We start from the raw sequence: 16,118 nt of genomic DNA, 5'->3' as shown, positions 1-16,118 counted from the left end.
GGGCATATATTGAAGGAAACTGTACCTTCTTCTTTTACCCATATCTGTATTTTACTTGTGGTGACTCGTAGACTGTTAGCTTTTAAGAAATGTTTTCACTTAAACTATCAGGTAGAAATTTATTTAAAGATCGGAGTTAAGTTTAAATCAATGATTGAAATATGGGACATACACTGGGTATCTGATTTCTGGGAAAAAGATAAAAAATACCTTAGAAAGATCTATAGATACTGAAATAAAATAAAATAAGTCTGCTTGGTTATTTAAATATAATGTTGTTACCTGGTAATTATTCACTTATTTACATCAGTAGATACATGTAAGAAGTATTGTTAAAAATCCCAGAAACTAAACAACAGCCACTGGAACTTATGTAGATTAAATGACCAAAAATGATACAACGTTAAGAATATCATGATAGTTAATGAACCTACTAGAAGTACTCGCTCACCTGTTACTATATTGAATCTATTTCTAACATGGCAAGCCTAAAAAGTCTGAATGAAGACCTATTAAACATCAATTGTAAAGAAGCAATGTTTAACCCTAATAATATCAAAACATTACAGCTCTCTTTCTACATATGTACATGTAATCGTCAAAGGCAATCGAAATCACGATGCGTCCTTCATTTATTACTACAGAAATTTTCAGGGAAATGTTACCAAGATTTTAAGTAAAAGAAAAGGAAAAAGTAAATGCCCCAACTAAAATCTCAGCTTTTGATCAGCTCTTTACACTTTGCAGGAAAGTGTTGACACAAAAAGTAAAATTATGTAGCAATGTTAATGTTACTAAAGTCCCGCTAACGTCTTTTAAATTACATAATTGTAGAGTATTGATTCATACCAATGATAAGGCAGAAGACTAAAATATAATTCAGTTATATTACAGTTTGACAAAAATACTTAAATTTACCATTGACTAAGCAGTAAATTGTTAACACATACACGCAAAAATGTATATATGCAGTTTATAGAGGGTAAGCATTGGGCGAATTTATTGATCAAAAACTAGTACGAGTTTAGATTTATGGTTTGAAAATAGTTTCAGTTCTGTTTGAAACCAGTTAGATGTTTTGAAAGTTTAGAACTAAATGGAAAGTGTTAATTAGTTTAGAAAAATGGCTGACATTGCACTCACATACCTGATGGATGAAAAAATGACAATAACAAACCGTGAACCATCTCAAAAATCCATAAAACGAAATACAAATTCAAAGCAGAGCAACACGGACCTCCAAATAAATAGAGGTAGGATCAGGTGCCTAGGAGGAGTGAGCATCCTCTGTTGACCCGTCACACCCGCCTTGTGCTTTTTGTCGTAATCGGGGGAAAATCGTTATGTTCTTGGAATTTAAAAGTTGGAAATTTGAAGAAGATTATATTTTAACTTTTCTGCATTTGCATGAAAGTCTTTATTCTATAGAAAACAGTGCAGACAATTTTTGGGAGTTGATTTTAATCAACTCTCCTATGCAGTTACTCAGACAAACCGAAAGTGAAACAGTGTTTGGACTCATCACAAATCGTTGCTGCTGACAAGACTTAGTTCTTGAAAATAATTGATGAATTCGATGTAATGTAGCCTAAAGCATTGTTTTTCAAGAAAACTTATTTATAAATACATTGAAAATACTCAGATTTTAAATGGTACGAACAATTATATTTTTGTAGTCGTATGTATTCTTACGCCAGACTTCGATATAGTCTCGTTCGACTCGACGCTCAGTTGTCTCCGTAAATCCTGGTCGGAGATTTACGGTGTCAGCTGAGCGTTTGGTTGAACGAGACTAGAGTTCAATATTGCTTGGATCCATACAATTTTCGAGAAATATTTCTATAAATGATACATAGTTTGATTGAATTAATTTTATCTTTAAATATTATTCAACATTATTCATATTGGGGTTTCTCGACATTCTTGTCGAAAAAGTCCAAAAATTCATATTATAAAAATGTGCGTAATTCAAATTAAAAACTACATGTATTTGTCATGCAAAATAACATATCATTGATTTTAAAATAAATGAACATCAACAAAATCAACTCCGGTCAGTTCTTCAGTACTTTGATTTTTACCTGGCAATGCCCACATATTAAGAGATTCCACGTACCTATTGCAGGATTGCAAGATTGGCTTTTAACACCACATACATATTATGGGAATGTTAATGCAACTAAGAAAAACTAGACCTGACGCATTAGTCATTTGCACACTTTAAGTACATACAATCTTATATAAATAGTGCCTGTTTGGGAGAGTAACAGTTGAAATTGACATCCCGAAAAACCATTGTCAACCGACGCGAAGCGGAGGTTGACAATGGTTTTCGAGGGGTGTCAATTTCAACTGTTATCCTCCCAAACAGGCACTATTTATTTTGTTACACTGAATGTCTTTTTTAAAATTTTTAAGAAAATTTTACTGCTTTTATATAGGAATATCGTGAATTCTACAGCGAACCGTACGCGCATAATTTTCGCGCATGTAACATTTTGTAATGTTACCCGTTGCCAAGTGCGTTGCTAACGCTGAGGGTAATATAAAATATTATTAACTGCGTCTTAACCAATCAGATTTCAGTATTTAACATGAAAGTATAACAAAATTAATTAGGGTAGTTTTAAAAAGCTTCTTTTAAGTTTTTATTTTGGAAAAATGGCATCTTATAAATGAATTTTTAAATAAATGTAGAATTTAAAAGAGAATCATTTATGGTTAGGACCTATATGCCTGTGCAATTCTCACTATTGATAACCCTCAGGAATTTTTATGTGAATGCCTTAAATATACAACCAATGACAAAGGAAATCGAAGTTGACATTGTATTTTTTTCAAATATGAATCCCTTCATTTGATGTTGCTAAAAAATAGTGTATTTAAATTTCAAGCACCTGCACACTTTGTTAGTGACTAAAACAAATTGTATTAAACTCCCAATATGAAACATAAATGCTTTTCTGCATATCTGAAACTAAATTGGACTTGTATTAAATTGTCCAAAAATACACATTTTGTATATCGGAATTATTTCTGCACTGTAATTAATTTTGTCCACTAGCTTTCTATTAAATTGGTTTTTGCATCCTCAGTCTATTATCTTTTGTTCGTGTTATTGTTTCAGTTGATTTTTTTAATATCTTTGTGCATATTTAAAAAAATAATAATATGTTTTCTTCACACGAGGCAGTTTTCTTTTTTTTTCCTAAACCACTTTAAAGGTTTTTCGTTTGCCTGTTGTAGACTGCAAAGGATAACTCTCACTGCTATACTCTGTCCCAAGATATCTGTTAAGAGTAAATTTTAACCTTAATTTCATTGTAGTAAGAATTCTACAAATTCTTGTAAGGTCAGCAAATGATGTAAATTATGAATGGGGGAGAGGCTTTGACAGTTTTCCCCGCTATCTTTCGCACCTTATCGCTCAAACCGTGGGACTTGGCAGATTTGGTTCCAATTAAATTTTAGACTATACACAGGCTAAGCATTTTCACATTAATCTTTGTTTTAACTTTTAATTACCTCCATCCCGTCCGTGTGAATTTGACATTTTATTTCTATTTAAAATATATTGTATAAGAAATTCTGTCAGTCTTTGTTCAACCTCGCATTGATACACTCATGGAATAAACTGATGCGAAATCATTCGATTGTGTTCAGTTTTTGCGTGTAACAATATCCTTTATTCACATTTTGCTTAATTACTTGATATTAATAAATACCTCAGGGTCAAACGATGTTCATTCAAAAGTATGAAAAATATCCAAGATTTCTACGTTTAAACGCCCCCTTTAGCTTATCAGGTTACAAAACACGGCTAAAATATGTGATGTCTACGGGGATTTTGCATAGCAGCAGACCCGGATGATAAAAATTGCGCGAGGTATTCCGAGTGACTTCCGAATGGAAAGAAGATGAACACATTCCCCATTATAAATCTCCATATAAAAATCTGTGAATTTTTCCGACTGAAAAAATATATTGGAAATTTTCCCTTCCATCGATTTTAATTGCACTTCTTTCACATGTATGTGTTTTTTTATAATCAAAAATCGGCCAAATGTGCTGCATAAATATCTTGGGACAGACTATAGCATTAATGGAATCTCTTCCATATTATTATTTTAGTACTATGCTCTATTTTGAAACACATGGTTTATACGTTAGGGTGATACCAATATGCTTCGCTGAGGTCATTCTTTGCCACATGTTCCACACTTGAGTATCAACAACTCTCTTTCGAACACCTCCCTTTATTGCACAGCCATCTTGTTACCCTCTTCCTTGGAAGACGGTATAAAGAGTTGAAATAATTTACAGTCTCCGGGTTGTGCACTTCCTCTCCTTTTTGATTGGTAGAAAATACATGATGTGAAAATTTACATTTATTTCATTGGTTGAAATACTGTCCGGCACAACGGAGATAATTTTCTGATGATCTTTTTCATGTACGACTAAACAAATTTCGTAGATTTCAATGCTTAAAAAGTGGGAAAACGAAAAAGCAATACAAATGCTATGAATGAAATTCAGCCTTTTGATTTTCAGGTCCAACTAGTTGAAAGCGATATTCTATAATATTTACTGAAATTACTTCCTTTTCTTTCATTATTTTGTTTTTCAAATACAAAAATTAAAAAAAAAATTGATGCGGTATGGCTTATATCGGTAAAGTTGTTTGCACCTTAGATAGGTCAAACTACGTGTAATAATTGTTAAACAAAATACTGAATGCAATGGTTTAACTTTTTATCAAAATAATACGAGTCTACGACCCTTCCTAAGATCTCTTTTTCCCTACTGTAGTCGATATCAACTTACAAGCTCGGGTAGGCATTTCTCAATTTCAGACACGCAGGCTTAAAAGACACATGATGGCATAAAAATGTTCCAAACGCCATGGTATGTAGAGGAAGGTGACATTTATATAAAAAAGAAATAGATTGTCTTTGATAACTATTTGCTGTTTAGGGTTCGCTCTTAAGACGGTAAGCTTTTTTTAAAAAGCTAAACTTTTACAGATTTAAATCCCCCGAAACCGCACCCGGAGTTGGTTTTAGGTTTCCCGGAAACTAGTTTCAGTTTAAAGCCGCTAAATAGAAAAACTAGTTTTGGTTTGAAACTAATTCAAAACCGGTTTTGCAAATAAATGAAAAGTAAACCCCAATTTAAACCTAAACTAGTTTTTGATCAATAAATTCGCCCTGTACTAACCAAGTATATACCATATGAGGATGTTTTAAATGAAAAAAATATGATTCAGGGCTCAAATTTAAACTGCATAATTTATATGTTTAGATATTGAATCACAAGGCATTCAAATTTTTTCAATTGGTCGCCATATCATTAGCTGCTTATTGCTACAGGTACACCTATTCAGGATACGGTATGTAATATAAATAGGTGATCATAAATGTATCATCATTGATTATATTTTTTTTACATTGTCAACTAAGTGCTGTCAAATTACAAAAAAAAAAAATTGATAACAACTTCATTTTGTACACTCTTTGTTTAATATGCATGTTCCTTTTTATACAGTATTAATACTCTATTTTTCAACAGCAGTATGATGTCGGGAACAGGAAGCTCCAACACGCCCGATGTGATGATAAGCTACAACTTAGGAAGCAAAGAAGCTGCTTTAAAAATACGGGACAATCTGCAACAAAATGGTATAACTTGTTGGATAGACGTAGACGTAGAAGCAGACAGTTATATGGCGGGGTCACTCCAGGAAGCAATAGCCGCAGCTATAGAGAACTGTACAGTATTTTTGACGTGTTATTCTGAGAAGTACTCGCAAAGCAAACTTTGCGAAAAAGGTAATTTAGACAATTAAAAATTAGGTGAATACAATACTGCCCTGTGTTACTGATAAAAATGTTACATCTCTCTCTCTCTCTCTCTCTCTCTCTCTCTCTCTCTCTCTCTCTCTCTCTCTGCTTATCATACAGTGGAAATATATGATAATCTAATTGTTTATAAGGTGGCGTACCTTGTCAAATATCACAACGAGATAGTATAGGGTATAGTTTGTATTTCTTTTTATGTAGAAGCCGAGTATGCCAATTCGAGGAAGAAGACAATTATCTCGTGTAATCTGGAGGCAGACTTTGACCCCAGCGGAACGTTAAATACCATTATTGGTAGCAAACTTCTCTTCAATTTTTCTGGAAAGTATCCGTTTGAAAAACAAATGGAAAAATTGATACGTGAGATCCGATTACATCTGAAGGACAATGACAATCAGGCAAGGATGCTTTGACCAAGTATACTGACATGATTAAAAACGATCTTATCAGTAATTAAAGTAGGTCATGCAATTTCTATGGAAACATCCATTCTTATCTTTCTTTTAATAACACCTGTAAATTTGCCATTCATTTTTGCATTTAATGTAAATTTAATTTACCTTGTGAACTAGTGCCAAAAAACAGATTCAAGGCTTTTTGTTTGATGATGTTAATGGTTTTTAATGTGATAGAAATAGAATATATATTAAAGAAAAAAACCCACGCTTTATATTCTTTGTTTTACTCAAAAAATTTTCTATTTTGTAATGCAAAATTTGTGGCTATTAAATATTGTGCGAGACATGGCAAAATTGGATGAGTATGCAATAAGATTAAAAAATTGGACAACTTTAAATCCAAGAAATCGGATTAGTTATCGTTATAAGTTGAGTTCAAGATTAAATCAAAGAAATCAAATTGATAAAATGCTTTCGACTGGTCTTGTCTTTGCTTCTCATTACAAGTGGCGACTATTTGACAGTTTCAGCTCGCCATTATACATTAAGTGATCGACTTGAAATTGGTGTAGGGTCACCTGTATTCAGCAAGTCAGAATAGCATCCCCACCAATTCACAGAAATTACAAGAGTTTAAACGATTAACTTTGTAAAATTAATGAATGAAACACAATTTAAGTGAATTTCTCAACAAAAACTGGCTTCCAAATTATATGATTTACAATAGACAATATATATACCATTTATAAAATAGAAAACACTGTGCCGGATATTTATGCCATTGCCAAGGTGGTATTTGTGCATCCGCTTAAGATGCAGTTTTGTAAAAATATATATACACCAAATGATAGACCATTGCCTAGAGAATATATAACCACTTTTGTTTTTAGTGTGTCTCACTTGACAGGTAAGATATTTACCTTTAAAAGTTAAAATCCCATAGAAAAATAATAATTCTTATAGACAATAATTTTCCTAGAGGAAATATTGAAAATCCTATAGGATTTTCTAAAAACCCTATAGGAAATATATTTCCTATAGGAGAAAAGTATTCCTTGTAGGAATTTGATTCAGACATGTAGTTTTCCTCAAGGAAATTAAGATTTCCTATCGGAATTTAAATCCTATAAATAGTTCTTTTTTTCTGGTAGGAAATTCAAAATATCCTATTGGAAATTGTTTTTAATATGGGAAAATTATTTCCCTGTAAGAATTTTTAAAAGGTAAATATATCACAGGTGAGATACATTAATAACAAAGGTGGTTATAAACATTCTTTAAGCAATGGTCTATCAGATAGAATATTTGAATTGTTCGATACATGGAGCTTATAAATGCCACCTTGGCACTGACATAATTATCCGGCACGTGTTAAATGTTGTTTCATACATCAATGTAATTACATGAATGACCTATTTATTTAAAAATACAATTGGCTTTTTAAACTATCTACCTAACACCTGAAATCAGCAAATACTACATTTGAATGAAAAATTCTTTTTTTTTTTTTTTACACAAACACAACCTTAAAGAGATTTATCGAACAAAGAAAAATAAAATAAAAGAAGCCGTAATCATCCTTTTCCAACAATCATTTAAAATACTATTTTTTAAAAATACCCTTATATCCTTAAATAATTAAACTCTGAAAGAAGTAAAAGGAACAATAATCTAAAATGGACGACATTGCACAATACGCTCAACGTTAGATGCCTTAAATTTTGAGGAATGAAAATATAATAAATATTAAATAAAATTAAGCAAATGAAGATCCTACGCAGTAAGCATTATCAAGAGGAAACACCTCAGAAAAACTGTCAAATCTAGATCTATGATTTATGTAAGATTTCGCAAACCAACAAATACGGACCACTGGCTCAAGAAAAAACCTAAAGACATAATTTTTGGTTGGTCTAAAAGTAAATGAGACCGCTGTATGATATACCACAATGCTAAAATGTTTGAGCAAGCAAAATGTTTATTGAAATTCAAAGAGTCTCTGGGGAGCACGTATGTTTGAAACAGTTTTCTTTATTTTTTTCAAATTTAGGTCAACTTATGAGTAAACTACGTGCTAAATATAGTGTAAATTGACTGGAGAGTTTATATGTTAACCGCGCTCAAATTTTTTTTGTTTGTCCGTATTATCACCACCATTATATAGAGGATTATAAAAGAAAAACAGAGGCTATCAATTTCAAATATAATCAAAGTACTGAAGTACTGAGGGAGTTGATTTTATCGTTCATCATTTATATTAAAATCAACTAATCTTGCATGGCAATTGGTTTCAAGTCTGTATTTGAATTACGCACTTAGAATTTTAGAATTAGAATTAGTTAGAATTTTCCAACAAGAATATCGAGAAACCCCATATGGATCATGTTGTGTAATATCTAAAGATAGATTTTAAACTATGTATTAGTAATCGAAACAATTCTAATCAAAGTACTGAGAGTACTGAAAGACGGGGTCTTGAAAGTTTGAATTTGTAATTGTCCTTGATTTCCTGGAATATGCTTCCAAAAATTATGAGTTTGAATTAGTTGTTACAATCTAATGTTAATTCGTCTTTTTTGCAATTGTCTGATACTTTGTCTAAATTTTACTCAATCCCGGCTTTCATAATTGTAGAAAATTGACTTAACGGTATTTTATGTAAAAAAAGACTCCAAGGAAAAATTAAGGAAATTACTACTAACCGGGAAAATCAAACAACTATATCAAAGTAGATAATTTTAATCATTATATTTATTCAATTCTGTGATCCAAGGGAAAATTCACAAGTCGGACGGTATCCGTAATAAAAATAAAAACCCCGAAAACTCTGAAACTGCTGAATTAACAAACAAACTGAACATTTGTATACCGATAACAAACACAGGCACCTGACGTTAGAAATATTTTTTACAATAAGATTTCAAGAACTTTAACAATAAAAAGATTTGTCACGGTCGCCATTTTGATTTTTAAGACCGACTTATCTGACACGATTTTCTTCATTTGCGATTCATGCAAAATAAATAGGTAAAAATAAATCCGTTCGCCACTTACTACTTTTTTGTGTAAACTCGTGCATCTCCTAATTACAAATTACGATACAACCGTTGCTTTCATTGAAAATCATACTCCGAAAATCAGAGACATAAATAACAGAGATTGGCAACTCTACCATTAGCGTGTAAATGTTACGGGACAAACCTTACTTTGAGAACTACAAGTGCAACATCAATCTTGTATAAGTAATTAAATTTGAACCTGATAGTGAACATGAACATGAACCTGTAAATATGTTTAAGCATGTTTTATTTATGAAATATTTACAAAAACTCTTTATTTAGTTTTTAAATTTTTTTTAAAACTTATTGACTTTTCACAAAGTATGGTAATGCATTACTTTACTCATGTAATGGTAATGTAATACTTCAAGAAAATTAAGTAATGTAATGGTAATTTTATGCTCTAATTCATGAAGTAATGGTAAGGTAATGCATTACTTTACTATGTAATTCACCCCTCACCTGATTTCAACTAAGCCGGAAAACATGAACATTAACATTTAACTTGGTTCTTCAATTGATAAGATTGTATATATTATATGATGTTTAAGTCTTTCAAAATGTATAATCTTTTATAGATTTTGCTTACAATGCATTGTTTAAAATTGAAATTCAATTTAATCAACTAAAGAGCCAACGAACGAGAAGGCAAATTCAGACTTGTTTTTATTTTCTTTCACGGTACAAACTTTCTTTAGAGACGAACAGCAGTCATACCTCAAGTAGACTGAAAGCCAATGAAACATCTATTTAATTTGTAAAACATAACCCGTCCCGATTTCAACTTTGGCTTGTGCATGAAGTTTGGTAGTATTTAGGTGAAAGATTGTCACAATAAAATTCACAACTTTTCAAAAATGGCACATTGCGTTTTGGAACTTTAATTTCGATTCCACCATCAACCTCTTCTATTGTTTAATGAGCTCGTACACCAACTGGATCTTCAACGGCGTTGTGCATTCAGTTACGTAACTCATTCCACATTTGAACCCGAGCAAGAATATTTTGATCAATAAAACTATTTGTTTTTTTAAATAGAAGTTTGTTTATACACCGAGGACTTAAAAAGATTTAATGCGTGTTTTTATAATACATATTTACCGAAATGCATTAAAACTTTCTGCACTATTTTCTTACGCGTAGACTCAATTTATGTGTTCTACGCATGCCTTCCGGTTTGAGACTTCGGCTGATAGTAAACCAATAGACGGGGTCACGTGACCCCGTTTAAAAATCGTACGGATCCAAGCACTTAACCAGACGCTCGGCTGTCTCCGTTAATCTTCGACAAGCAAGAGAGCCTCTCTGCTTGTCGGAGATTTACGAAGACAGCCGAGTTTCTGATTGAACGAGACTTTATTAAGGGGGATGTCTACACTAAATAAGTGTAGGAGATTTTTGTTGCATGCATTTGTTACTAATAATAGGCAAAGTATTCAACAATAATAGACCTCAAAGTACAATACTCTATTTTTAAGAGAATTTTTAAAATATCAGTCTGCTTCCAGATAACCCTTTATATGTCAAATTTTTGAACATTTGTGTTTTAAAAATCTAATGAAAGTGAAATGTAATAAAGTTTGAAAATGAAAAACAAAATAATCATGAATGAAATTTGTATGATTTTTATTGGAATCCACATAAATATGAAACTAAAATATTTAAAATTTTTTTTAAGGCAAACTGCTGGATGAAATTCCGCAAAAATCTGAAAATAAAAACAAAATCCGTTGGTTAATGAGATGAAAAAAAAGAAATTGAATGAAATTGAAAAATTAAAAGAAATACTGAATTATTTCAAAAATCTTGGTTTGAAAGATCCTGTTTAAGAGTTGTCTTTCTTGATTTTACTTGGTCTCAAATATCTTGGGACCAATTTTCTAATAAAAAAATCACGAAGAAAAATTTAAAAAAAAATAAAGTGGCAAGGTTAATGCTACAAAAGTCCCCCTTACGTCTTTTAAATTTCATGATTGTAGAGTACTGATTCAAACCAATGATAAGGCAGAAGACTAAGGTATACTTTAGTTATATCTAAGTTTGACAACAAGACTTCCATAATATGAATTTTATTAGTTGAAATTTACCATTGACTAACCAGTTAATTGTTAACACATACACACAAAAATGTATATATGCAGTTTGAAGAGGATAAACTGCCCTAACCAAGTATAATTATGAGGAAGTTCAAATTAGAAAAAAATATTATCCAGTAGTAAAATTTAAACTGCATCATTTCTATATTTAGTGATTGAGTAACAAGGCATTTAAATTTGTTCAGTGGGTCGCCATTTTGGATTAGTAAATTTCTATCGCTGCTTATTGCTACAGTTACCGCTACTCAGTGTACGGTATGTAATATAAATAAGTGATCATATATGTTTCATCATCGATTATATTTTGTTTGATTTCTCAACGAAGTGCTGTTAAATTACAAACAAACAATAATTAATTAATACCCCCCCCCCAACTTTATTTTATACACTCTTTGCTGAAAATGCATGTTCCTTTTAATACAGTATTAATACTCCATTTTTCAACAGCAGTACCATGGCGGGAACAGGACGTTCCAACACGCACGATGTAATGATTAGTTACAGCTGGGGAAGCCAAAAAACTGTTTTGAAAATACGAGACAAACTGGAAGAAAATGGTGTAAATTGTTGGATAGACGTGGAAAAAATGTCAGGATCAATCATGGAAGCAATGAGCGCAGCTGTAGAGAATTGTACAGTATTTTTGATGTGTTATTCTGAGAAGTACTCGCAAAGCAAAAATTGTCAATCAGGTAATTGAGACAAGTGAAAATAGGCGGATACATGTTTGACTGGTAAAAATTCCCATTCTTTTTTCCTTATTTAAATGTCTAGACTAATGCAAATATGTTTACCTATTTATGTTTTGTGACTTTAGATCTATGCACAATTTCGTTTTATCTAGTATATAAAATGCATTATTATTCCATTACTGTCTCTCTGGACTGCGTTTTACAAAAAAAAAAAAAAAAACAAAACAAAAAAACAACCGATGACAAAGTTTTAAATTATTCCTGTCTTCAACTTCAAAATTTTTTGAAAACCATTTATCCCAAACTATTCAATAGCCACCAGTGAATTTTACTTGTATTGAAACATGTTGTAACTGTGAATAGTACATGTAAGTATTTTTAAAAGGTCTTTTAAAATCAACGCTATGTAAAAAAAAATCATTTAGGGGTTCCAACACGCAGTCAGAAATATTCTATATACGACATACATGAATACACAATTGACGTGAAAACTAGCATGCGCCATATACTATTGCATTATATCAATTGCGAAATTCGAATTTTTTGAGCTTATGTGACACATTAGGAAGATATTTGTTCAACAAAAAACATTATATTTTTGGGTCTCAGATAATGAGAAAAACGACTCTTGATATTGGGATTCAATTTCGTTTTAAATTTGGGTACTTTTTTGATCTTATGAAATATTTGGCAAAAGTAATATCAAGATTTTTCAAGAATTGGCGAGTATAAACTGACTTTAGTTTCCTACTGTGAACATATCAAGTTTTGTCTCTTATAAAATAATAATTCACGTATTTCCCATACAATATTTAAATACTGTACAGAACTTGTTTTCTCGCTTCGACAACAGCGCAAAAACTGTACTCTTACGTTTCTGCACAGTTTAATATGAAAAACAAACTTTCATGATGTAACCGACATATTTTCATTGTTTTCAGTCTTGTTACCATAGTAACAGTTCTCAATATCAATGTATATTTTTTATTGCAAAGCCTCTATAACAGATTTAAAAAAAAAATAATATACACATATTTATATTCGAGTAAACTGAAGGCAAAATAAATATAACACCAAAAAACACCAAAAATAAGTGCTGTTCAGTTTAGTAACTGATGAGATTCCGAAATGCAAGGCAGGGACTGACTTGATAAAAACGCTTCGAATGGAAAAATCATTCGATTTCCTATTATCAAACATTTCAGTGACTGTCGGGATTAAACAAACATAGGCAAAGCTACAAAATTACATTTTTGACAAAAAAATGGATAAACATGGATTACATGACTGTGTTAATATACAGACAATAAATAATTGTACACTTTTGATGACATCAATGCAAATTTTATCGACCTCGACTGGTTTTTAAAACATGTAATTACTGATATCAAAATATATCAATTTTATGCTCATTATAATTATTATTTTTAAACAAAGCAAAATTTATATATTTATTTTATTATAAGGACACTTTCAGTCGGTTATAAGTATAGTATTAATTATTTTATCACTAGACTTGAACAAACCTACTGCATTTTTAATGCATCTTCGTAGTTATTTGTTGAAGATATAAACCCCGTAATAATTACAAAGTAGTATTTATACGTATTTCAGATAAAATTGTTCATGATGTAGGAGGGATTCTAATTTTAATACAAACTGTGGTGTTTTCTATTATCGTGCCTGTTGTTGATTTAAAAGGTAGGAAAGTTCTAGAAATTGATTAAATATTAATATGTTGTACTTTGATGAGTATTTAAAGAATGTTTGTGGGTTTTTTTTTCACCAAGCTCAGTTAGTTTGAAACTTTTTGTATAATATACATATTAATTTGAAGGAAGTTAAACGTACTGAATATAATTTTCAAGTACCTTTTTACTGCCCTATACAGACAACAGATGCACTAGTTTGATATTCATCTCTTGAAGTTGCGAGCTCTCTTGGTAAGAGAACAAAATGTTAACAAGAGAGTTCGTTCGGCATGTTAATTCGGCTAATCGCATGCTTATGTTCGAAAGAAAAAAAACCCAAGTTTTGTCATTCAAAAGCAAGTTATTTTGAAGAGTTGTCAAAACTGTTTACACAGTGATCTCAAACAGTCAATTCTCTGAAAGAAAATGCAATCTATTTTTTAAAAATGGAAGATCACTGTATACCACATTATTGAAGAAGTGTGTGAGGTCAACTACTTCGGTTGGTTGAACATCGCTGTACAGGTGAAAGATTTTGCCAATGAAATTGAGTTTCAATGACGTATGAGAATACAATGGACCGGTAAAAGCTGAATCAACGTCGGAATAAGACAGCGCAGGTGTCATGTTTTCTGATAAGTTTAGATTAAATGGTAGCAATGTAGACAGATGTCGAGTTCACCGTCGTTTACATGAACGTTATGTATAGACAATTGTGTCCCTGAACTCTACAAATTTTGAGGGGGTGGTGTCAAAGTCTGGACGAACCATACGTGTACGCAGTCGCCAGCGTCAGTCACACATTACTCACAAGAACTTGGGTGAGTGAAAGAATGTTCCTCGAAGGACCATTAATATTGTCTGTCAGTCAATGACACATCGTCCTCGCGTCGTCATCGATGCTAACGGGGTCCATAATCATAACTTCTTTTTGATGTACCCCCTCTCCATTGACATCTATTTCACTTAATTTTTTTTCTTGACGATAAACTCACTCAACATTCAACATTCAACTTGGTAGATTAAAATCCAGAAATAATTCGTTTATCAGATCTATGAATAAATAAACGGTAAAGAATATTATCAGGCATTCCGTTTTCAAAGTATATTAGTATATACAGTTATTTAAGACTTCAAAATGTCTCGTTAAATTCAGACATTTTTGTAGAAAGGAGCAAATTGGCTTACATTTTTTTAATCTTAGTATGCTAGTATACTATTACTACAGTATAAAAATGATTTTAATATAATAGTAATCTAATGATATTTTCATAAGTATAAAAATCAGTTCGCTTATGGTGTTGAACACCATATCATATCTAGTAACGAAAGATTGTAAAGGTTTTTTTTTATGTAGACGCAGAATATGCCCAAAAGAAACAGAAGATCATTATCTCGTGTAGTATGGAAAGAGGCTATGACCCCAGCGGATGGTTGGGCATAATTATTGGTGGGAAACTTTACTTTGATTTTTTCTGGAACGTTCCCATTTGAAAACAAAATGCAAGAATTGCTTTGTGAGGTCCAATTGCATCTTAAAAAGGTGACAGATGACAATCTTGAAACAAAGGTAGAGCCTTCTCGTAGAATGGGAGATGATCCTATGGAGAATAACAAAGGAGCAGGTACATGTACGAAGCATGACTTACCGTGTATAATGTACAGTCAAATATATATTATAAAGTGGTATAACTCTTTCTCCTCTATATAGAAAGATAGGGTAGGAGAAAAAATGTCATATGTGTAAGTGATTTGCAAACAAAGTAAACTTCTTAATTTATTTTTTTAGGTCGCCTGAGTTAACTAAGTTACCTATTGCTATCGGTCTTTGTCCGTCGTCGTGCTTCTTTGCATCTTTAGGATTAGAGAAATGTTAATTCTGAAATTCATGACTTTACCGCCTCAGGGGTGGTGCCAAATATCCAAAAAGCCAAATTCTTGAAAATCTACTATCACACATATGAGAAAAAACCTAAAGCATTCAATTTTTTAGGATTTCTATAAAGCCTTCTATCAAAATTGTATAATTAATGGCCACTGGATTAGGAGTTCAGGTCCTAGGTCGAGTCAAATTTTGCCATATACTTAAATTGTATTAAATTTTAGAAAATCTACTTCTCTATTCCTATATTATATTTGAGAAAAACTGAATGCACATAGTAAAGAAGTACATGAACCCCTCTACCAAAATTTTGAAATTAATAGCCCCTTGGTCAGGGGTTTAAGCTCTAGGGCGGGACAAATATGGCATAATAGTGAAAATCAATTGAATCTAAAAACGCTAACTCCTCTTCTCCAATTTATATTTGATAAAGAAAATTAAA

General features: G+C 31.6%; 1 protein-coding gene and 1 pseudogene across 2 annotated transcripts; both read left to right on the top strand.

Moving 5' to 3' along the window:
- Positions 1-5,225: 5,225 nt before the first annotated feature.
- Positions 5,226-6,541, top strand: LOC128166613 (uncharacterized). 2 transcript variants are annotated; one of them, XM_052831906.1, is made up of 3 exons: positions 5,226-5,389; positions 5,572-5,828; positions 6,060-6,541. In XM_052831906.1, exons 2-3 carry the CDS (start codon positions 5,573-5,575, stop codon positions 6,269-6,271), a joined length of 468 nt encoding a protein of 155 aa, XP_052687866.1. In that variant the 5' UTR covers positions 5,226-5,389; position 5,572; the 3' UTR covers positions 6,272-6,541. The 2 variants fall into 2 exon arrangements, with proteins under 2 accessions (XP_052687866.1, XP_052687856.1); XM_052831896.1 differs by having other exon boundaries at positions 5,569-5,828.
- A 5,324-nt stretch (positions 6,542-11,865) lies between these two features.
- LOC128176290 (uncharacterized) lies at positions 11,866-15,597 on the top strand (annotated as a pseudogene).
- The last annotated feature ends 521 nt before the right edge of the window (positions 15,598-16,118 follow it).

Source organism: Crassostrea angulata, chromosome 1, assembly GCF_025612915.1.
Source record: "Crassostrea angulata isolate pt1a10 chromosome 1, ASM2561291v2, whole genome shotgun sequence".
Classification (NCBI taxonomy): domain Eukaryota; kingdom Metazoa; phylum Mollusca; class Bivalvia; order Ostreida; family Ostreidae; genus Magallana; species Magallana angulata.
Note: the sequence above shows the minus strand (reverse complement) of the source record. Positions and strands in the feature narration are given on the sequence as shown.

Bases quoted from the DNA above. Each gene is read 5' to 3' on its own strand.
- LOC128166613 (XM_052831906.1), top strand. From the start codon at position 5,573: ATGATGTCGGGAACAGGAAGCTCCAACACGCCCGATGTGATGATAAGC. The intron at 5,829-6,059 runs GTAATTTAGACA...CTTTTTATGTAG, and splicing joins AAGCAAACTTTGCGAAAAAG to AAGCCGAGTATGCCAATTCG.